At 40.2% G+C, this 23,295-nt stretch overlaps 1 protein-coding gene across 1 annotated transcript; it reads left to right on the forward strand.

The window, feature by feature from the left end:
• Positions 1 to 1,149: 1,149 nt before the first annotated feature.
• Positions 1,150 to 22,783, forward strand: DGCR2 (DiGeorge syndrome critical region gene 2). Its single transcript, XM_031057470.1, has 10 exons — positions 1,150 to 1,156; positions 1,795 to 1,917; positions 10,123 to 10,209; positions 11,372 to 11,582; positions 12,497 to 12,573; positions 14,443 to 14,619; positions 15,980 to 16,183; positions 20,927 to 21,079; positions 21,522 to 21,758; positions 22,542 to 22,783. Exons 1-10 carry the CDS (start codon positions 1,150 to 1,152, stop codon positions 22,781 to 22,783), a joined length of 1,518 nt encoding a protein of 505 aa, XP_030913330.1.
• The last annotated feature ends 512 nt before the right edge of the window (positions 22,784 to 23,295 follow it).

Here is a 23,295-nt window from a genome sequence, read left to right on the forward strand (position 1 = left end):
ATAGATATTAGATTTGAAATTATTTAGCTTAAAGATAGATTTAAAATTTTCTCTCTTGCTATATTGGGTGAAGCTAATAGCAAAGCTAAAAGTGAAGCTTTTCCTCTATTTTTTACACAATCTCCCTGCCCCCAACTGTTTAATTCCTCTTTCTCTCTTCAGGCTAAATAAATTATGCCTTTTTTTTTTTGTCTGAGGGGGAAGTCATTATGACTGGTAATTGTATTTTTTCTCTTTGGGCTGAGTAAAGCTCTAAATGGGTGAGAACACTCGTTGTGCTGTCTATTGCCCTCAGTAGTCTGGCAGGTCTGTGTGAGTTCTTAGCATCTTGTGACCTGAATGTTTGCTCTGAGTAGGTGGTTGCTAAGAGGATGTGCCTGCTTTTATTTTTCTAGAAGAGCAGGTCTTTGTTTTATAGAGGAACCAGTAGTAGGGCTGGATTTTAGTCTAGCATGGAATTAGAAGCCTGTTATCAATATGTTATACCAATTACCAGGTATATGTGTACAGCTTTCATTCAGAGTGCCTGGTGACCGGGGTTATTACGCCCAGTCATGTTGTTTGAACACTTAAATGTGACCTCTGTCTTGATTTAGCTTAGGCATGTGTTTCAAGAAGAAACAATTGCAATTACAGTCTGCTCTTATGTTGTAAGCTGTGGATGAGAGAATGCATACCTGTATTTTAAATTCTCTTTTAGTGATTTCCTTCTGCAGGACAGTTGCCTACTGGATCCATTCAAAATCAGTATGTTTTACATATAAACATTTTTTTTTCTGTTTAAAAATCTGCTCATTCTCTAGACATAAATTACCTGGGATTAGTGCAGCTCACTGAGAGGAAAATGTGCTAAATTGCTCAAAAACAGTGGTTGGAAAATTGACAACCACTGTCTAGAAGAAAGATGGACAGTGATGGTTAGGTGCAAAAGTGAGCCTGTGGATGGTGCTGGCACTGATGGACGGCTGTGAACAAGTTTAGAATTGTTCACTTTTGTAGACAGACCTTTTTATTCCCTGCAAAATGTTTTGAAGGACATAAAATGAAGTTGAGTTATTAGGTTCTGGCATTTGATAGATGGAATTGAAAAAAAAAGGTTTTAAAAAAGTTGTACTTTTTATAATGCTAATTAGGTGTGACAGTGTAGTGATGGCAAGTAGGCAGTGAACTCATAGAAGCAGGAGCAACATGTTTGCAGAGAGTGTCAGTTTCTAGTAAAGGGTATGTTCACATGGAGAAATGCTACAAAAGAGCTGAAGCTAGAAAGTGAAAACAGGTTCATGGATATAGATATTGTGTTACAAGTAGTTCTGTGAAATGTCTCTAAATCAGATTGGGCTTTTGTGCAAGTCTGGTGGGTGCTGGCATACACAGTGATTGGAATGGAAATAGGATTCTGAGGCTGTTGCATAATGCAGTGCTCACCTATCAAAGCATATTTTTGTTGAACTTCAGCTCTGGGAAAATGGAACAAGCACTCCTCAGTGCCCCACAAGAAGCAAATGGATAATGCTGTGGTAATAGCTGCTCACAGGCTATCTTTATCAGGAAGGTTTTACCACGGATGTCTTGAGAGAATGATTTCCCATACCCTCCTGTCTGTTAAAACCACAAACATGCAGTTTAAGGCATGAAGTGAGCTGAGCTGAAGGAGTTTTTAACAGGCTGAGTTAACCAGAGATTTTATCCGTTACGCTTCAGTGATCGGTGACATGACAGATGATTAATATATGTATAAATTTGCAAGAATAAATAACATTTCAAACGAAGCACCATGTTTTCCCTCTTTCCCAGAGCTGCGCTGCGCCCCGGGGCAGTTTGCGTGTCGGAGTGGGACCATTCAGTGCATCCCCTCAACCTGGCAGTGTGATGGGTGGCCCACCTGCGAGGATGAGAGTGATGAAGTTGACTGTCCAGGTAAGTAAATCTAAAAGACTGCTCAGCCCTGTACCAGCTTACTTTGCAGCAGTACTTTGACTCTTTCAGGTTGAAAGGAATAGTGAATTTGCCTTTACAAACAAGCTGTGGGTCTGCTGGTAGATAAAACTAGCACTGGGAGATAAAAGAAATAATGAGAATGATTCCATTCATTGATGAATGGAAAAAGATATTTGCTTTTACAAATCAACTTTAGGTTTGCTGATAAACAAAATTAGACATTGAAAGGTGAAAGAAATAATGGGGAAGAAAAACCCCTAAATTGAGTAAGAATTAAAAATTAAAAAGGAGGGTTATACATTAGAGGGAAATCTTCAGTATCAGGCATATTGGGGAGTCTGTACCTCTCAAGTACCTCAGCCAATGAGGAAAGAGAGAGTGGCTGGGAAATTTGGATAAAAAGGAGGCTGCATCCTCCAAAAATTTGAGAGATTTCAGGGGGATGCCCCATGGCCTCTCCCTTTGTTTGAATAAAGCCAGAAAGGACTCCTCTGTCTCCTTTTTGGACATAAACCTCTGGTGTTTGTGGATTAATTTTCCTAACAGTGTTGTTTGGTTCTTTTTATTTGAAATTGGTGATTATTTGGTAGAACTGTACCCATTATTAACAAAGACTGAGTTGGCTTCTCTTCATTTTGAGCAGCTAATACTGCAAACAGTTTTTTGCTTGTCTGAATTATCCTTCCATTCTTATGGTCAGAGCAGGTATCCTGAAGATGAGGAGAGTTTGTGGTCTGAAAAGAGACTCTCCTGACAAGGAAAAAGTGTTGCAGTTAAACTGAAATGACACATAAGCCTGTGGTTAAATTTGGAATTACTGATTTGGTTGTATATCACTCAGACAGTGCTGGGTGACATTGCTGGACTCGGGTAGAGAGCTTGTTTTATTGCTCCCTGTTCTGATTGTGCTTCTTGTGCTTGAGTGCAGAACTTTGTTCTGCCAGACAAGCTGGTGTATTTGCACTTCATAAGCTCCTATGACTTTATGCTTTCAGGAGCCTGTCAGCAGCAGTGGATCTCTGCTAAAGCTACTGGATACTGAGCTGTGCTGAGAAACAAGCAAAGAAATATTGTGACTGTACAATCACAGTTTTGAATGTTTTCAGTTGTTCTTGAAAAACAGGCTAGTGCAGCTCTTTCTGTGTCTCTTAAAAGTGAATTGACCTGTGATTTTTTTTTTGTTAAGAACAATGAGACAGGTATCTGAAAGCATGAATTCAACTGTGGCGTAATTGAAAACTTTTTATCTTTACAGCAGAACTAAATTACATTCAAAAACAGTTTTAAGAAATTCTTTTCCAGTGAACTCTACTTCATTCTCTTGGCAGAGAATCTCGTGAACTCTGTGGCATTGCCATAACAGCATTCATCATTCTGAGTTCTCAGCTATTTTAGAGAGGTGCTACAAAATAGTAACATTGATGTTTTACAGCAACAAATCCTTTTAAATATTCATATTATCTAAAGGAATTAGAGAAATAAATCTAACATTCAAACTTTGAAACTGTGCTGGAGTTAGCCATCTCCTCAGTGTGTACTATGGACATTGAAAGAATGTCAGTACTCTTTCAAGAAAACTTTTTGTTGGTGTGTGTGTGAATGTGCAGTAAAGGGGAAAAACAGTTGGTAGTTTGTTCTGACACTGAAAATTAAGCTGTGCCATTGATAGTCTATTTAAAGATATTCTTTACAATATGGATGTCCTAAAGAAAATTACTTTTATAGCTGTGCTGTTATTCTTCCTTGTTAGCTAACTTTGGCAAAATGTAAAAAAACTATGGACCTGATAAAATTCTGGAGTATAATGGAATTCAGTGTCTAGGGGAGGGCAGAGTCATGTTAGTGTTTGGATTTACTCAAAAATCCCTGAAGACTTTGCTTGTGGGAACATTTGAACTTCCACATTAATAGAAAACTATTTTTATCTTTTCCTGTTCCTGATGGATTAGTCAGCAACTTAAGTTATTGCCTGGAGTATGCACCAGGATGGTGTTGACTAAGGACTGGAGTTCCAAAGAATGTTTGGTATATTGATAGGAGGAGGATTTATGGGAGTAGCATTTCTCAATACGTGGGTTCTGGTGTTGTGTTTGGGGTGTAGACTGTCTAGCCTGACATGATAAGAAGAACTTGAAGGTTAAAGAAATGAAATGTGGGAGAGACTTGATTCACCACCATGTCTATGTGCAGGAAGAGAAGAATAATGTCTGTAAATACCAGAGGGGAAAACGCTGGACAGCAGAGAGAGGAAAATATTCCACTTGACGAGAGGAATAATTAGATAAGTAATTGGTGAAAAGGCTGTGCTCAGTAAAACAGCCAGAAAGCAGGTGTGGTGTTTGTGAAAGAACTGAGATATTTGCACAGTAATGTGAGGAGTGCAGCCAGCAAACCAGAGGAACAAGAACTACTCGTGTAGGATGTAAAAACTATTATACCTGTAACAATGAACTTGGTAGGATTGCATGGTGACCTGCAATGGGCGTTGAAGAGCAGGTGTTATTCAGAGCTGTCAGGAATAGAAGAGGTTGGTGTGCATGGGAATGCTGTGCTGGAGCATAAAGAGGAGTAGCATCAATGAAAGTAAACCTGAGGGCAGAATCAGCTTGGAAGAGCAGTGAGTTTGTGTTGAGGAAAGCAGTACAGGCATGACGAGTCACAGGAGGGACTGTCTTGGGACATTGATGGGGAGCTAATGCTACTAATAATAGTAACACAGTCATACTCAGGAGTGGCAACTTTCTTCTTTGGCCACTGAATTAACAAGAAATGATGCAGCTTTAAATGTAGAAAATACCTTTGGATTAGATGAGCAGTTGTGTGATGATTCAGCTGAATGTAAATACTTTAATTAAAATGTTCTTCCCTTCAATAAAGGCAGTCTGAAGACTAAAAGAACTAGTTAGTGAAGCCACCAGGACTTGTGAAACTTGGAGAATTATAACATCTTTAAATTAAAAGGCATGAAAACTCTCTGAAGCATGAAAAGAAAGCATGCAAGAAAGGGCCCTGAATCTGGTTGTGAAGCTTGTTAATCTTCAGCCTTTGAGCCACTAATGGCACACTCCAACATGAGCAACTCAGAACAGATCAATGGCAGTGAATTAGGGTTTTGTGGTGGTGTTAAAAGTGTGTTTCAGTGACTCCTTAGTCATGTTGGTGTTTTGAAAGGTTTATTACAAAGCCATTCTAAGTTGTTTACCACTGTTGGTTCACCTTTTTAAGGCCTAATTTCATTTGTGTTAGTAACAAAGGTCCTATTAAAAGAAGAGGATCCATAATTAATAAATTAGTTTGGTAATCATATATTGGCTGAAGTGCAAGAAACATTCCAAAGTGTAAGACTATTTGTTTGAATTTCTTCTGGCATTTTTTTCAGAACACAATTAAGTAAGACATTTAATTCATTGACAAACTGAATAAGTGTGTGAGATGCCTATTTTTTGCTATATTTCTCTGAAGATTGTCATTATAGCTGTTTTTATTCTCACTGTCTCTTATCATAATGACCATTTTCCTTTAAAACATGGAATTCCTCTCAGTCACATATTTTCCGTGTGCAAAGTACTGTTCCCCCTGCCCTTCCCACTAGGCACCCATGTGTCAGTGGAATCTGCTGCAGTGATTACCCTCAATTCATCTCTCTGACAGACTAAAACCAGTGTCTGCCTACTCCTGTGAGCAATACTAAAATTACTGGGAGGGTTCGTTATGTAGCATGTGCCTGTGACTCGCTTCTGTTCAAGCAGTGGAGCTTCAAGAAATTTGTGGACTTTTCCATGTCAACAGTAGTTGATCCTAAAAATAGTTATCCCAAAGTGGTGTATTTTATGAAATGGTAGAAACAGGCATTAATATCTTCAACAACGACTTTTACAAATGGAATTTATTTTTTCTAATCACTTTCTCTCATGTTTCTACACAAGCAATCAAAGTAGAAACATAACTTTTTCACCTTTATAAAAGTTCTGTATTTAAACCCATAAGGGGGAAGGGATCTGCAGTTTACCTTTTACTGCTTATTGGATTTCCAGCTTTGCTTCTACTAGAATATCAGATCAGCTTCTGCAGATATCCTGCCTTCTTTGCAGGCCTTCTGGTGTAACTCATTTTCAGGAGGCTGAGCAGAGCAGGGTTTAGTATAGCTCTGGCTGTGTTTTCCTCCCAGACTGCAGGCTTGATGTTTTTTTCTGTTGCCTATGAATGAAAATGGATGTCTTAAATTCAAGTGCCCTTCATAAATCCTATCCATATCAGTTTCACATCTTTCTCTTCTGATGAAGCAGCAGCTGCAGCAACCTGTTTTGAAGTGATCAAAAACAGCTTTGTGTTTTGTTTCAGCAAGGATGTTTTGTATGCTTGAAGTGACTCTTGACATTTGTGCACTTTTTAGTACATCTCTTTTTTAAAACCTAGGTCTTAATGATAAAAACCTCTGAGCATTTCCACACCTTTCCTGAGCTCTTGCTGAACTCCTATTGTTTTTTACCCTACCTTGTGGTGTTTAAATGATAAGCTGTTTTCTGCCAGTCCGTTACTTTGAATAGCACTCAGCACAGCAGGATGCTGTTCTTGCTTGGCATTGATGTCCTTGCACAGTACAGTTGATAACACACAGCATGGAGCTGCTTGATCTGAGAAGAATCACTCCTCTCTAGGAGCTTCTGAACTGTATTTTCAAATATTGAGGCACAAAACTGACCTTAATCTTGAAGTTCTCTCACCTCTCAAATTACCAGATGGAATTAGAAGCTTTCTAAGCTTTCAGTAATATGCTGGACAGAAAATTTGAAGCTTTGGGGACAAGGCAGCTTTTATGTAAATTTTGAGAATCTGTGTGTTTAAACAGGAACAACTCAAATCTTGGAACTAATAAGATATGGCAAGACCTGGTTGTTTCACAGGCAGTTTAATTTTGACATAATTTGACATAGTACATCCATCCTTATGAAGGGATTTGCTTGAGTGACTTGACATCTGTGACACAGTTTTCCAAAAGGTAGAAGGAGCCATCAGCATGGCAGGCTTCCATTCTGAGTTGGTAGCTTCAAGTTTTAAACAACTGAAAATAGCCACAGAATCACCACTGTTAGACAACTTTCTCTTGATGGATAGCCCTATATTTAGACTATAATTGTGCTGGAGTGAATTAGATAGCAACTGTAAATTGGAAGGAGCTGGGTGAATACTAATCATGATTTGATCAATTGGGAAACACACTGGAGGATGCTTGTGTTCACCACTCTAATATTCAAAGGGTGAAAAAAAATAGTGCCCCATGGGTTCTTCCTTGAACCCATTTTTTCATTTTCTGCACCAACTAGCCAGCAAATGACATTTCTGGAGTAATTATATAAAGTCAAAGAAGCAGATCTCTATCTGTCTTGGCTAGTAAAAATACCACTGTTGCTGTTATTGCCTGTGATTGTAGTATTTAGAAGAATAAAGATCTTGGAAAATAACTGATCTTCCAAAATTTCATTTCTTTTCAGGATATGAAGTGTAAGCACTGAAAGTGATGGCTTTTCCTTTGTGAAACACTCAAAGTTAGTTCTGATCTTCTGAGTTAAGTTGTTATCTAAAGATGAGTCCATGGCACTCTAATTTATTTTTAAAGATAAAATTATTTGTAAAAAGGAAGTAGGAACAGCACATAAAATTCTTCTGCAGAGTATTGCAGAAGTAGAATAGAAATCCAGTCCAATTACACCTTTGCCACCAGAATCTGCCACAGCTTTTCATGGCAGTCAAGTGACTTAGAGGCTTGTTAGCATCTCTTTATTGCCCTGGAAAAAGTTGTCATCGTTGCTTTTCTTGGGAGACAGATATTCAGGTCAAATAGAAGCAATTTAATATTTGAAGAGCACCAGTTTATTAAGCAGCTGACAGTGTTGGGCTTGAAGAAGTGGCTTGTGGTGTCTGCTTTGTGGTGTCTGCTTTGTGCCACTTCAGTCCTGGTTTCAGCATGAATCTGCTGACAAGGGCACATGCTGAGGAAGGAATGAGTTCTGCTTCCTGGGTGGAAGTGATGGAACTCTTTTTGTGTGGGATCTGTGTAGTTATTTTTCAAAGCATCTGGCACAAATTCTGTTAATTTAGGATGTTAGCCTGTGTAACCCTTCCTTAACCTTGCATGTTAAAACCTGTGAACTTTTGTTTTATTCCTGGGGAAGATAAATTGTTAAGTCCTCGTGGGCGTTCTGTTTAGCTGCGGAGGGTCAGCCATATGGTGCTGCATCTGCTCTCACTTCTGAGATGGAACTGAGTCTTCATGTATTTGGTTCTGACTGGTTCTTTGGGTTTAGCTGCTACCATTTAATGCCATGGGAAAATAGAGCTCCCCATGCTGAGCTCAGTAGAATTTGATAAAGCATTCTAGATTAGTTAGTGTTATTTTTAAAGCCTTGCTCTAATTGAAGATTTGCTTTTTCAGTGTCTCAGTATTGCTCTGAAAATCATAGTGTAAATAGTGCTACCGAACCATTAGGATTAAAAACAGATTCTAAAACTAAAAATAGATTAACCTTTAAAATAATAAAAAAATCAGTAATCTTCACTGTCAAATAATTTTATTGTTTTGTGTCCTTTGAAGTGTATGCTGAGTTTCTTGGCACTGACTTCTTGCCTGTGATAGATAACATATTCTAATACTGAACACCAGAATTTCTGCTTTATTCCTTAAAGCCATGTGAGTGTATTATGCACAGCCATTCCTTAATGGGCGATCTCTGTAGACATGTAATTCCTAGGATAACGTGATAATTAAATAGCCCTTGCTTATCCCATTAACCCAGGGCAAACTCAGTATGCTAGAGACAGATGAATGCAGAGCGACTCTGCTGTTTCTGGGCTCCAGCTAGGGATTTCTTTTGCTCATCAGTGCCTACATTTGTTCCATGGAGTGCACTGTTTGATGTTGGGTCTTGTGGAAGTCTTTCCCCCAGGTAATGCAGTGAACAGCCTGCAGCTCAGGGTTTATATTACCATGAAATTGCTGTGGAGCTCTTGCTTTCCAAAGATAGTCCAAAAAGAGAAAGTTTTATTGATGTGGTTTCATATATATTTCAAACAGATGTAGTTAAACCTGTTGAAGAAGACTGTGTAGCTTCTCTTTATTTGGGATCATGTCTTTGTTTGTTTGGTTTAGTGAGGCTAAATGGAGCTAATCAGCTTTAAAGGAAAATAAGCAGATTTTTTATACAGAAATGAATGTCTACATAGCACTGTGCTGGTAAATCCTACTACCTTCAATAACATCTAGTAGTATTAAGTAACATACAAGCAGATATTTATAATGCTTGTATTGTTGGGTTTTTAATTTCTCTCTTTTTAAGGTTAATCTCTTGTTTCCACATTAATCATTCTTGGTGCCCACTTCCATCTTTCTCTAAGGTTTCTCCCCACCACCATGCCAGCCTTCCTGCTTAGGAACCTGCTAGTTGTGCTGGCTATGGCCCACCCTGCCTCCACCTGAACTGGGTGCTCCTTATTTACTCCTGGTAGGCACATGGAGCCCTCCAGCCCCTTTTCTTGAATAACATCTTACACTGTGTTCTTCCTAAATTACTGAATCTGGTGGTCATGTACACCTGTTAACCCTGACACTGAGATGAGGGGTGTGGGGGTTTATTTCAGAAGTCATCAACTAGCTTTTCCTTTAGAAGCTTGAGAATGAATAAAAAAAAGCCTCGTTCTTCTGGCTGAAGATCAGTCTCCTTTCCTGGTTTTAATTACATCCTACATCTCAGAGCATGTGTTGGAAAATGTATTGGAGGAGTTGTCTTCTGTCCTTGAACACACAGCTGAGGAACAAAGCAGCTGGGGAGTGGGTAGTTCTGTAAACAGGAGCAGATACAATGCGCTGGGGATGATGCATTTGCTGCAGCAGTTGAAATCATGAGCAGCAAGTCCTGTGTACAATTGCAGGCTGGTGAGAATCTGCCAAAATATTTCATTTACCCTGCACGACTAGTGTAATGGCTTGTTGGTTCTTTTCAATTGAAAGTATTTCAGTTACCTGCTGAGTAAAATGGCCAAGCTGTTATTGCAGGGACCTGCCATCTTTGCTTACCTGAGTCAGGTATCACATATGTATTGAATTAAAACCCAGAGAAAGTTTAATAAAACGAAATCTGCCTTTGCTGGCATCTTTCACCAGTACTAACTATTCCTCCTGGTCCCCAGGCTACCAGGGGAAGGAGAACGTGGACTCGAGGCACAGCTGGGCCCGCTTCCACACCGTCAACGTGGCTCAGCCCGTCCGCTTCAGCAGTAAGTTGCAGACTGGGAAATCTGGGCCATCTTTCTTTAATTAATTAATTAATTAAATTAATTCATTTACAAATTTAGGCTATTTTTGAATTAAAAACTAATAGTCTTTTCTGTTTCATAGCTTTTGGACCAAACTTTGACATGCAATGCTATTTCCGGTGTTTGTGCATTTTTTTTATGTATGTCCTGCATGGTTTATATAGCAGACCAGTACATGCAAAGAATCCTATGTCCCTATTAATCCTCTCTTTGTGAAACCAGAGTTGCAGTTTTCTGTTAGAACTCATTGCAGAGTTGTAACAGAATAAAAAAGAATAAAAAAAACAAAAGAAACAAAACAGAATAAAGAGGCTTGAGAACAGAACTGTGAGATGCAATGAACAGAAAACAGTTTCTGAATTTTAAGTTTCTTAGGCCATGCAAAATTAATAGTGCAGGTGCAGGTTTAAATGTCATCCTCCTGTCCTGTGATTCTTTCTGTTAGCCCATGGGCCTATGTCGTCCAGAAATGCCACAAGGCTTTTGTTTCAGGTTCCCTTAGTTGAGTTAATTGAGAGAAAGCAGGGACAGCAGTTTGCACCATTACCTTCTTATTTCCTAAAGATCTGCCTTACAGTGGTGATTTTCTCAAAGCAACCGAGAATTTCCCCAGAACTTCTGTCGTCTTCAATGATTCACTCTGGGGGCAGGAATATATGAGTACTATTGAGACTCTAAGAGTAGGTTGAACACTTCACAGCACGTTGAATGTATTGATAATCATCTAATTGAAAGACAGTCATTAAATTGGCCACCTCCAGGGTTTTTGTGCTGCTTGTTTGTGCTTGGATTAATCAAATTTATTTGTTTTATAAAGATGTGCAGGGAAACGTCTTCCACAGTAGATGGTCAGTCTTAATTAAAGATTTTAAAGGCTGTGACAATGTGATGGGACTTTACTAGGAGCTTAATCTTCTTAAAAACATGTAAAAAAATCAACATTTATCAGAAACGGTAGTAAAGTAACTCTTCAGGGGTCTGTAATGTGTGCACCTCCTCCTGTGGAGGTGAAGTGTACACACTGTTGTGTGTACGTGCCCCAGTGATAATTGATTAGGATGCATTACCTTAAAGATCCTAATTTGGGGGGAATGGTTTCCCTTCTATTCTTCATGTTTCCTAGGGAAGTGCCCAACAGGATGGCACCACTATGAGGGCACAGCCAGCTGTTACAGGGTGTATTTAAATGGGGAGAACTACTGGGACGCTGTGCAGACATGTCAGCGGGTGAACGGGTCCCTCGCCACCTTCACTGCAGACCAAGAGCTCAACTTCATCCTGGAGCAGGAGTGGAACTTCGAAGAAAAAGCATCTGAAGGAGAGAACCATCGTAGGTGAGTAGGAAGAAAAGGACAAAGATCTCATGTTACAGAGAATGGTTGCTGTGTGCTACAAATGCTGGTGGTTCAGTTTGTGTAGAAAACCTAATGATAAAATTTACATCAGGTGAATAAGCCAGTGTGAACGTGCTTGGCTGTTAGGCAGTGCCTCATCTGTAGTTTATGTTTTAATAATTATTAACAGATAATTCAATTCAGCAGAGTCTTTTTATCAGCAGAGTCTTCTTATCTTCAGATTGTCTTAGCAAGGTACAGATATTCTTGAGCTGCATCAGGGAAGGTGGATTTAACAGCGACTGCTGCTGCACTGCTGTGTATAGAAATAATTATGTGAATTTTTCAACAAAATTTTGATTTCTATGAAGTACCTGTAGCTCTAACAAAGAGCAACTTTGAGATAGGAATGAAGTAAAAAGGCATTTTGAGTTGCAACTACTGTGTTTGGGTGGTTTAGATACTTCTTTCTGTTAGTTCACAATAAACAATTCCTCCTTTTTCTGTGTGTGGGTTTTCTGTCACTCCTGGGCTGCCGTGTCAGATCACCAGGAGTGGCTGAGTAATGGTGTGTTTCTGTCTGTGAAGAGTTAAATGGTTTGCTCTAGAACAGTCTGACCTAATACTTCAGAAATACTTGACTTCTGGATGCTGCTGTGTGATTTTTGGGTTTGAGATACTGAAATGCTGCCATGACAACAGAATAAGGTGGTGTTTATGAATAGAAATAAAGGACACAGTTATAATTTGTAAACCTAGAAAACTAATAAGTATTTTATCAAGTATTTTTCTCTGTTCCTCAACTGTAGTCTCTCTACATTGCTTTTACATAGGAAGACATTAGAAGGTTCTGTGTAATTTAATTTGTTACTGTGTTTTTGGCCTGTATCTTTAGAATGTAACTTGATTTGCAGGTTCTGGGTGGGATATCAGTATGTGATCACCAACAGAAATCACTCTCTGGAAGGTCACTGGGAAGTTGCTTACAAAGGTGGGTCTCTCAAATTGCTGCTTACTTCAGTGCCCATGAAAATTGTATTAAAGCATGAATATGATTTGAAAGAACAGCATGACTTCTTTCACTGGTAATGTTGAAATAGTGTAGGTGAACTGCTTCGCTTCAGTGGGTAGAAGTGGAAGAGTTTAATACTCAACACGCTTCTTATTTTAAAGTTTAAGTTTTATGGGTTTTCATGCTGGCATGGAAAGAACGTGTCAGTTTATTTGGGCTTTCCCCTTGATTAAGTGAGAGAAAGGGAATTACTGTGTAATTTCTCATTCTTTGTGGTGAATGTTTAGATGAACTGCTGATTCCTGGTTTTAGTATTTGCAGACTAGTGTAGCGTGTTTGGAGGTTTTAGCTTTTTAAAAATTTATAGAATTTTGCGTACTCAAACAACACACTTGAATTTTGCAGAATTTACAGAGATTTTTTTCTTTTTAAAAGTATTTCAGGTAGTTTACTTAAACCATGTCAGAATTTGCGTAATCCCAGAAATACATCTCCTTTTATATGAAAAACTGAACATTAATTTGATGGGTATCACTGGCTAAACCCTTTCAATTGCAAAACAAGCAGCTCCCTCTGCTGAAAATGCAAAGCTATGTTTCTACACCTTTTAGCTAATTCAGTAGTGAGATTAAAGTCATAATACAAACTCTTATGTGTACAGTTGCCTGTTTAATTCCTGTACCGGTTTAGATAATGGAGAAATTATAACAAAGGTGTTGTTTTTTAAGCATCAGCACTGTGAATCCCAGTGTAGCATTTGAAAACTAATCTGAATAGGTTTTTTCTCACACATAGTTTTAAGTATCCATGGATAATCTGGGAGGAAAACTCTCCTTTAGGTACAGACACATAATTATGATCAGAATTTTCAAACAGTTGGGTCTTGAAAAATACTTCCTTTGACACATGAATACAAAGATTCTCCTTAAAAGGACCTCTCTTTTCTCTTTGGAAAGCTGACTGCACTGCCATCTGCTGACAGAGTGGTCACAACAGGGAGGCATGAATTACAGAAAAATCATCATAACTTCATCATTAGTTTTATTTAATTTCATGCATTATATGAATTTAAACCTTCTCAATAACATATAATCTTATGTTTTTAAGTTCTATATTTAACAAAGAGATGCCTCTACAAAGTAAAGTACATAGTAACATTCAGTAGTTTGTGAAAAACTTTTCTTAGGCTTTTATTGATGCAGACTCTGAATTTCTAATACCTGTTTGAAAAGTGATTTAGGCTTCTAAAGCTTGAAAATTTTAGTTTATTGTTGTGAACATGTGGAACATAAGTCCTCCAGAAAATGCCCTCAACACCTTTTGCACTGTTTGGAGCCTATCAGGATGCTGTTTCATGATTGAAAGGACCAAACTGTGGATGCCCTAGTGCTTCCCCCCAAAAATGGAGCAGCTCTGTGAGGGCTGCACAGGCAGATGCACACCTTTGGAAGCACTGGTGGGTGCATGGAGTGCCAGGCACAAAATTGCTGTGTGGGTTCTTGCTCCACTGGTAGCAACTGTGACCAAACTCAGCGTGGTTTGAGGAGGTGTATGACTATTGTCAGGCAAACCCCATGGGGCTCTGTGAAGCAGCACTTGTGGAGATGTTGGAGTATCACTTCTGGTTCAGAGTGACAGAATTACCCAGTACTTTGAAAACAGCAGCCTCTTTTCTATGTGAGTCACCCCTTCCCTCCCAGCTGTTTGCCCTCCCCCAGAGCAGTGCTGGTAATGGGAGCTGGTGCTGGAGGCCTCTTTGTATTGGAGTTGGTGTGCAGGAAATGGGTGATGTTACAGAGACTCTCTAAAACTTTACATACCCACTAATGCCAATGTATCTTGTTCCAGGCTCTCCAGAAGTGTTTTTACCCCCTATCCCTAAATTTGGTACGGCTATGTCTGGAAAGGAAAACGTTTTCTGTGCCCAGTTCCAGTATTACGCTTCTGCTTCCCTCCGGCGCGACGGTTATCACAGCTGGTACGCTGAAAACTGCTATAAGAAATCTTCATTCCTCTGCAAAAGGAGTAAGTTGGGTTCAGTTCAGTGTTAACTGTGTTGTGTGTTTAAATATGCATATAATAAGTAGCTGGAAATTGTTTCATTGCCCTTTCTAATTTTGGCCCAGTGAATTAAGAAGAAAAGGGTGGAGTTGTATTTCTGCTTGATTTCAATAAATAAGAGCATCATAATGTGTGGCTGTCACACAGTACAGAGTTCTACTAAAAAGTCATTAGGCAGCTGTATCAGCCCCAAAATAAACTTGGGCAAAAAAAATTTTTGTTTTTTTTTCATAAATGTCTTGTTAGTAAACATTGATCTTAAGTTATTAATTTCACATTAAAATGAGGAAACACTTATTTTAGAGTATAGCAAATTCTACTAAATTCTTTCCATCTAATTATTAGACCTAGAAGGGAAAGACAGGTGGAGCTGACTGACTTAAAAGTGGGGAAAAAAAAAGGCTTTTGTTCCATATCTTCTGTATCTGCATTCCTGTACTCCAAAAGCCTTGATACCAGCAGAGGTATTTGCAGTATTATCAGGTAATCTTAAACATTACCTGATCTAGATGGTGCTTCTTTGCAAGGAGAAAAGTTGTTTAACTTGAGGGTTATACAGGGTGCAGCTGACTGCCAGGGAAGTTGTGCAGCTTCTGTCCTCAGAGTTTTTTATGACCAGATTAGATAAAACCCTGAGCAACCCATTGGGATGTCATGGCTGACTCTGCTTTGATCAGAGATTGAGCTGGTGACCTCCTCAGGTCTCTCCCAGTCTTACCTTCCCTTTGGACCCCAGCAGCTGACTGTGCGTAGGCTGGAGGGGACAGGCCATCCTCCCTGAGCAGTCAGTGCAGCTGCCAGCTCCCAGCAATGTTTTCTCTCTCTGGTTTTGGCGCCTGCTTTTAGGTCAGTGGGCAAAAGGCAGCTAAGCTTCCCCTGCTGGGCAGGGATCAGGATGCTGCTAGGAGAGTGGAAGTACTATTGCCTGGCTCTCTTTTTAAGTCCCGGCCTGTTAAAAGGCCTGAAGATTTGGTCTAGAAAAGATACAGCTTTTCCTAATTCCAGGGAAGAGGAAGGGAGCTGCAGCAGGCTTTGGCAGTGAGGTTAAACTTCTCAGACCGCTTGCTTTCCTCTGTCTTGGAGGGGATGCTTGGAAGTGTGTCAGTTCCATTAAATACCTAAAACTCCCCTTGTCAATGAGCTGAAAATTGTCTCTGTGTCGCTGGGACCATCCATTATCTTTCACACTCCCTGGAGACCCTTTTTCAAAGTTCTTCAGTGTGAAGGCCTGGATTTTAACCGGTGCTCTGCTTACATTTACAAATCATTTAAAACAACAAGTGAAGCTGGATTCCATGGACATTGCTGTGCCTGTCTGTTCTAGGCCAGACCTGTGTTGATATCAAAGACAACATTGTGGATGAAGGCTACTACTTCACTCCCAAGGGGAACGATCCCTGTTTGAGCTGCACGTGTCACAACGGGGAGCCCGAGATGTGCGTGGCCGCCCTGTGTGAGCGGCCCCAGGGCTGCCAGCAGTACCGCAAGGACCCCAAGGAGTGCTGCAAATTCACCTGCTTGGACCCAGGTATGACTCTGGTGCTACAGTTTTGTCAGTAAAAATCAGCTGAGTGCTCAACTTGGGTATCTTTGGGTATAGCTTTGTTTGAAACAACACATCCTTGCAGTGCCTCTGTGGCAATGTTCCTCACTCGGGGCTCACCAAATGTGGTCGTGTTCACAGGGGTCCCAGGATGAGGGAAGAGATGAGAATCTTGACTCCATGTTTCAGAAGGCTGATTTGTTGTTTTATGATATATTAAAAAAAATGATATATTAAAACTATAATAAAAGAATAGAAGAAAGGATTTCATCAGAGGCTAGCAAAGAAAGGAAAGGAATGGAATGATAATAAAATCTTGTGACTGACCAGAGAGTCTGAGACAGCTGGACTGTGATTGGACATTAATTAAAAACAACCACATGAGACCAATCAAAGATGCACCTGTTGCATTCCACAGCAGGAGATAATTATTGTTTACACTTAATTTATGAGGCCTCTCAGCTTCTCAGGAGAAAAATCCTAGCAAAAGGATTTTTCATAAAATATGTCTATTACATGCCTCTACATTGCTGGGTACAACCACCCTGTGGGGAAGGGTCTGAAATCATGGGAAACACTTCAGACTGTGGCTGGTAAAAATGAATTATCCCTGATGCTCCTTAGAAAGGAGAAGCAGTAGTTTATTTTCAGTTTGGAGGGGGATGATACTGTGGGTTTTTAGTAGAGCATCTGGTACATTTCCTTTGTCATGTTTAGTTGTCATGAAAACAAAACAGTTTTCTCTTGAGCACTAATTAAGCATATTTTTCTGGTCATGAGCATATTTATGTGTGTGGAAGTGTTCATGCAGGGATCATGTGGGAAGCAGAGGTTTTAAAATTAAATAGAGTTTCAGTAATAATCAGGACCTACAACCTAATTATTTGATTTGGCATATCAGTAGAGGTTTTTGTTTTGGATTGATTAAATCAATGAAGTTGACTTTGAACTGTTTGTCAGTCAATGTTTTAGGGTGCAGATTTTGGGGAGGTTATTTTTCTGTACAGAAAAGGAATTTAGCTTGCTTGGAGTTCACTGTGAGAGCGGTCAGATACTGGAGTAGATTGTGGAATTGTCTTCTGTGCAGATATTCAGTGCCTGGTTGGACTTTGTCCTGCACAGCCTGCTCTTGCTGATGCTGCTTGAACAGGAGTTGGACTAGATGATCTCAGGATGTTCCCTTTAACCTCAGCAATTCTGTGATATTGGTTTTACTGGTATTTTAAAAGAACCTAATCTTATCTGAGTGCATTAAGAAACTATTTTTCTGAACTCCTGTGGAAAACACAAAAGGTCAGCTCTTCCATCAGAGGCTTCTATTTCAATCTGTTACAAATAAAGGGGTGCTTATTTGCTTCCAAATTTGCAGTCTTATTGGTCCTAACTAGAGAGATTAATCATTAAAGGCCACTCTCTCTCCTTGTGTCACATTTGTTCTGAGCTTTAAGCTGAACAGATGTTTGCAGCTGGCATGGCAGATCCGCAGTGAAAGAGTGGGGAAAAAGCAGGAGTCTTCCTCCAACTCTTATCAGCTGAGTTAAGACTTAGGCTTCACTTTTTTTATCTTCAGGACCAGTGTCAGCAAAGCATCATCCAGCAGACAGGATCAGATGACCTGGGATAACCTCGTGTCATGTTCTTTAATCCTTGCTCATTGCTGTGGGTCTTAACTATTTCATGAATCCTGATTTGAAGAGTGTATTTTACCACATCCTTTCTCATCCTTAAGCTCTTCTTCTGTATTGATGCTAAATGAGACTCTTTCATTATACTCTTGCTTGAAGTGTTCTGGTGGATTTTTTAGAAACTTAGTTTTTTAGAGAGGAATTATCAAGCAGTCATCCAACTTCTTTCATCATGAAGTTGCTTCAGCTAGTGATAAACACTGAAAATTTTAAATTAAACATTTCAGTTTTCCTTCAGGGTGGTTATAAATGACTATTCCAGATGACAAAAATTAATGAATTACTTTCTTTAATCAGCATGTATTTATCTTTGTCTGATTCTTTCATGTATCTTCCCTAAGTTCTGTTACAAAGGAAAGAAAACAGTTTACTAATCAACAGTAAGTAAATTAATCACCCAAGGAGAGACCTGGGAGAAATAAATCCTGCTGTTGGGTTGGCAGGTAATCAGCTCTTGCAGCGTGAGTGGGTGAGCAATGATTACAAGTGGTAACAAATATTACTCAAGGACTTGGTAGTAGGGGGATTTTTCAGTGGTAGGAGTAAGCTGAGCAATCCCAGCTATACTCAGTTAAAAGATGCTTCTCATTTAGCCAAAGATAAACAGCAGAGGAGTATTTTGAAACCAAGGTAGTCTGTCTATTGCTACTCCATGTTGTGGTAGAAAATAATTTTTCTCTTATGGCTCTTGTTAAGACAGACCTGCAACTGTGAAAAGGTAGTAGAAGAAATAAAATACTTGGAAAGAACTGATGTGCTGAAGCTTTTCTAGTGACTGAACTGGTGCAGTTACAGGGCACCACTGAGGGTAAAACCAAGTTTTCTGAAATAATTCATTTTGTATTTTTGTGGGCTTCAGGTGTCTTTGGTGATCTCAATCCCACCCTAGAGTCCATGCCCACTTCCTGCCACACATTTTTACACCTGCACTGTACTGTGATGTGGTTCTTTCTCACAGAAAAGCGCTGCCCTATCTCCACCTGGCTCCTCTTCTCCAGACTAATCTTGTTCCTTCTCATGGCATGTTAATACCAATAGTCCTTGGTTATTAACAACAATTCTTGTCTCTGTTGTTACTAGCAGTCCTTGGCTGGCTCCACAGCCACCTGGTTGTTGGTGTTTGAGACATACACATGAGCCCCTTATCTGGGAATTGAGAGATCAGAAGGATCCCACTTTGGGCTCCTGTTTATAGGGTCACAAGAGAATGGGCACTAGTTGTAGTAATTTTCCATCCTGGCTACAGTTTGAGTCAGTAACTTTCTTTGAAGGTGCAATAACAAAAATACCACTCCAAGTGGATTGTTATTCAGGCAAAAAGAAAAAAAAGAGTTTCCAAGGCTGTTCATTAAAAACCAGATGTTCTTTAGACACCTGTTAGTTCCTGGGAACAGACAGTGTTTCTGATAAGCTCAAGAGGGCTTAGCCTAAGTGCAACTCATCAAGGTCTGATGAGCATTTCTCAGATCATAGTGCAGCCTGCAGAGGGGGATGCACCACCAGAACCCATCCCATGACTAAAGTCAGCTTCTCTGGGCCTCTGCACCTATGTGAATGTATTTTACTAAAGGCACTTCAGTGTTACTGACAGCCTTGAGTATTCTGCAGGGGTGATGGAGTCGGTGTGGCCGTGAGATGGAGGAGGAGCAGGGGCAGGTCTGTGGTGTTCAGGAGGCTGTGCTGGTTGGAGGTGTGTGAGTGCAGCAGTTGAAGCTCTGTCAGTGGTACTTGCTAAAGGGTTTGACAGCACCCAGGCTGTTGTGCTGCACAGCCGGATCTGAGAGGATGTAATGTTCGAGCTCTATGCGTGGTGCACTATTAAATGGATTCCTTCTTGGCAAGGAGGTGTTACATAATAAATGCCAGCCTGTTAGCCATGGACTGGAATGATACAAATTAGGTGGATTTTTCTGTTACTAGCATATGTAGCAAACTAATACTTAAAATTTTTGTGAGGCTTTTAGCCTTCTTTTATGAGGAATCTTTGCTAAAACTTCAGTTGCTGTTAGTGAAAGGAAAAGTATGGAGTGGGTGTGGAGAGGTGGCCAGGACGTGGCTGGTTCCTCTGGTAGTGACTGGGAAGAGAGGCCCTCCCTGCTGGTGTTGGTGTCCTGTAGCAGCAGGTGACCACGTTGTGAAGCCACCTCATCTGTTTCTTACCCACCCCTAACCCGGGTGTGTTTCTCATTCAGAGCTCTTCAGTAGAAGTTAGTGCAAAGAACACAGTACATCATCTTTAGGTCGTTTTTGTTTGTGTAGAGTAGCTGTGTGTGCATGTGCTGCTTAGGCATAACCAAGGGGGATTAGTTGAATTGTGAGAAATTAATTCCTCTCGTGCCTGGTGCTGGGAGTACAGTGGTAATTTGTTCACAAGAGCCTTCCCTGTGTGGGGCTGGTTAACAATGGGATAGAGCTCTCAAAGTTCTGAGCTCCTGGGTCTGTTTCTTGTTCTGCCACTTGCTTTTGGTATGACTCTAGGAAAAGGTTTAATTCCCATTCACCTTAATCTCTTCAGTTCCTGAGTGATTATTACCATGTTCCAATCACTTAGTGGTGCTGACCAGTGTACTGGTGACATGTGGAATTTAGATAGCCACATCTGAGTGACAGTGACAATGTTCAGAGATTTTTTTAGTGGAAATGGAAGGGTTAGGATGTTCAGAAATTATGTAGTGTATATATATGCTAGTTCTCAAGCCTTTTCCTCTTTAGTATAATGTGATCAGCCATGCAAGGGAAACAAGTGGATGTGCAAAATGCCACTAACCTTTCTTTTTTCCAATTTTCTGAGGCCCAAAGCCTTCAACGTTTTGCCCCTTTTCCCAAGGAAGATATTCTTAGAAACTTTCAGATCTTCTTGCAGTAAAAAGATAAATCACCTGATGATTCATGATTTTCTTATATATTTGGAATACGGAGAAGCGTTAAACCAGGCTAATGAATCTCCACTCTACGTTTATCTCTCCATTACTGACAGAAGAGCATCAAGAGAAATGAAGCTTGAACAAAAATAACAGGCTGTTTTTCTATGTTTGATGAACAGATGGCAACAGCCTGTTTGACTCCATGGCCGGTGGAATGCGCCTGATCGTGAGCTGCATCTCCTCCTTCCTCATCCTCTCCCTGCTGCTCTTCATGGTGCACCGGCTGCGCCAGAGGCGGAGAGAGCGCATTGAGTCTCTGATTGGAGCTAACTGTGAGTATCAGCTCTCTCCTTGTGCTGGATATTGACACATTGGGGTATGGAAAGGGGAGAAATGTCATTGTCTTGCTTGACTGTGCGTGTGTCTTGGTGGGGGTCTTCAAACTTTAACTTTTGTAGTGGATGATGGAAGAATATTTTTGTTTGTATGTGCTCCAAATCTGAAATATCTTCTGTGTGAACAACAGTCTGTAGTTTGAAGAGGTTACAGTCAAATTTAGATGTGATGCAGGACAAACAGACTGGGAGCAGGTGGGCCTGGGTATTGTGTAATTGCAGCAAGTTGACTTGGATGGGTTATGTAGACTTTTCTAGGTCTTCAGGAGACCTGAGTTGCTGGGGTGTGAAAAGTGGAAAAAAGTGTTGACATCTGACTTAAACTGAAGAAGACAGCACGAGATAAAGTCACTTACTCCTTTTCCTTCTCTTGAAATAGTGCACCATTTCAACTTGGGCCGCAGGATGCCTGGTTTTGATTACGGTCCCGATGGTTTTGGAACTGGCCTTACTCCACTGCATCTTTCAGACGATGGGGAGGGTGGAGCATTTCATTTTCATCATCCCCCTCCACCCTATACTGCTTACAAGTACCCAGATATTCAACATCCTGATGACCCACCTCCTCCTTATGAGGCTTCTGTCAATCCAGACAGCATCCTTTGTTCCACTCCAGGTATGCAGACAATAATTTCTCTTTTCTCCCACTTTTTCATTTTGGCTAGAGGATGGATGTTTTTAAGCTATAATCGTGTGTTTTAGCTATTGTGAGGGAAAAAGACATTTTACCAAAAAATCTCCATTTTCTGTGATGGACAAGTCTTTTGTTAAAATGTATCATTAAGTTTGGTTTTTCTCAAAGGTTTTTGAATCACCTAAATTAGCAGTGGAATCCAATCTGTAAACAGTTTACCTCTTAAACCTTACCTATTTTTGAGCCTAACCTTGGATGGATTAGCTGGTTACCTTTTTTCTAACATTCTGCTACCATTTTTGGCCTTTTGAAGGTAGGTTGATAGAGTTTGGTATTAAGAAGTAGAACAAATGTCAAGTACAAGAGATTCTGGATAAAATGTATCCAGCCTCTTCTCTCCTCCCTGCTTCCCCCACCCACACCCCCTAAAAATTGACCAAAAATACCACTGTCTAATGATTCACCCAGTGCTCTTCAGTTTTGCAGCTGTGATATTCACATACTGTAGAAATCATTCCAATTTGAGATTTTATAGCAGCATATTTCACAGGATAAGTGAGCCTGATTAGTGCAAGCATCTTATTTATATGTCAAAGTTTTATTTTTGTTATACAATTTTCCTCTTTTGCAGTCTCATCTTGTTGTGCATTAGCTCAAAACCAGGAAAAACTCAGAGCTCCCAGAAATATGGATCATAAATCTGTTTGGGAATGTGAAATGGTAAACTCCACGTTCTGATTCTGCTTGGTTTTTTGTCCTTTGCAGATGGAGTTCTTTCTCAGGCTGTGCAAAGCAGTCCTCCATCACTAGGAAACTGTGATGTATCCCCACAGCTGACAGAGGGGTCGCTTCCTCCCTCAGTTGGTCCTTCTCCAGTGGAGCTGGAAGACTCTGCTGACAGCAGCACCTTTCTTGTCCCTCCTGACACACCCATAAATGAAAACACCCCAGCAGAAACTTTGACAGGCAGCCGCCACAGCCACTGTTCCCTCAACACCATTGTATAAAGGAGTGAAACGCCCAGCACCGCTCAGAGTTTTAGCAACTGTTTGCACAGACAAACACTAATCCGTGGCTTGAACTTCAGAAGGAATCTCCACTTTGTTTTTCAAATACTGCTTTTATGTTCTAGATTAGGATCGTGCCTCTCGTTTTTTGGCTGTCGTTATTCACTCACTAATCAATTTGTCCTGTAAATATGGATTGTACAACTGCTCTTTTTTTCCATTGGCTATGGAAAGGAGAGCAGAGAATTCCTTTGACTTCTGAGGAGGTGAGAAGTATGGGTAGTTTGGGTTGTTGGTTTTTTTTTTTTTCTTAACCTGAGAGGAATCAAAATCTACATCAGAAAAAAGCTGCTTGGATTTGGCTGGATACCACTGGACCCAGGAAACAGACAATGGAAAAGAAGGGTGGGGGCAATCACTGTTCAAGCAGAGAAGATGGAGCTGCAGAGGAGGGGGCTGGGGGCCTGTTTTATGGAGTGGGACTCATGCCATTAAGAGTTACACTGTGAAAA

The sequence above is a fragment of the Geospiza fortis genome, unplaced genomic scaffold (genome assembly GCF_000277835.1).
Source record: "Geospiza fortis unplaced genomic scaffold, GeoFor_1.0 scaffold408, whole genome shotgun sequence".
NCBI lineage: Eukaryota > Metazoa > Chordata > Aves > Passeriformes > Thraupidae > Geospiza > Geospiza fortis.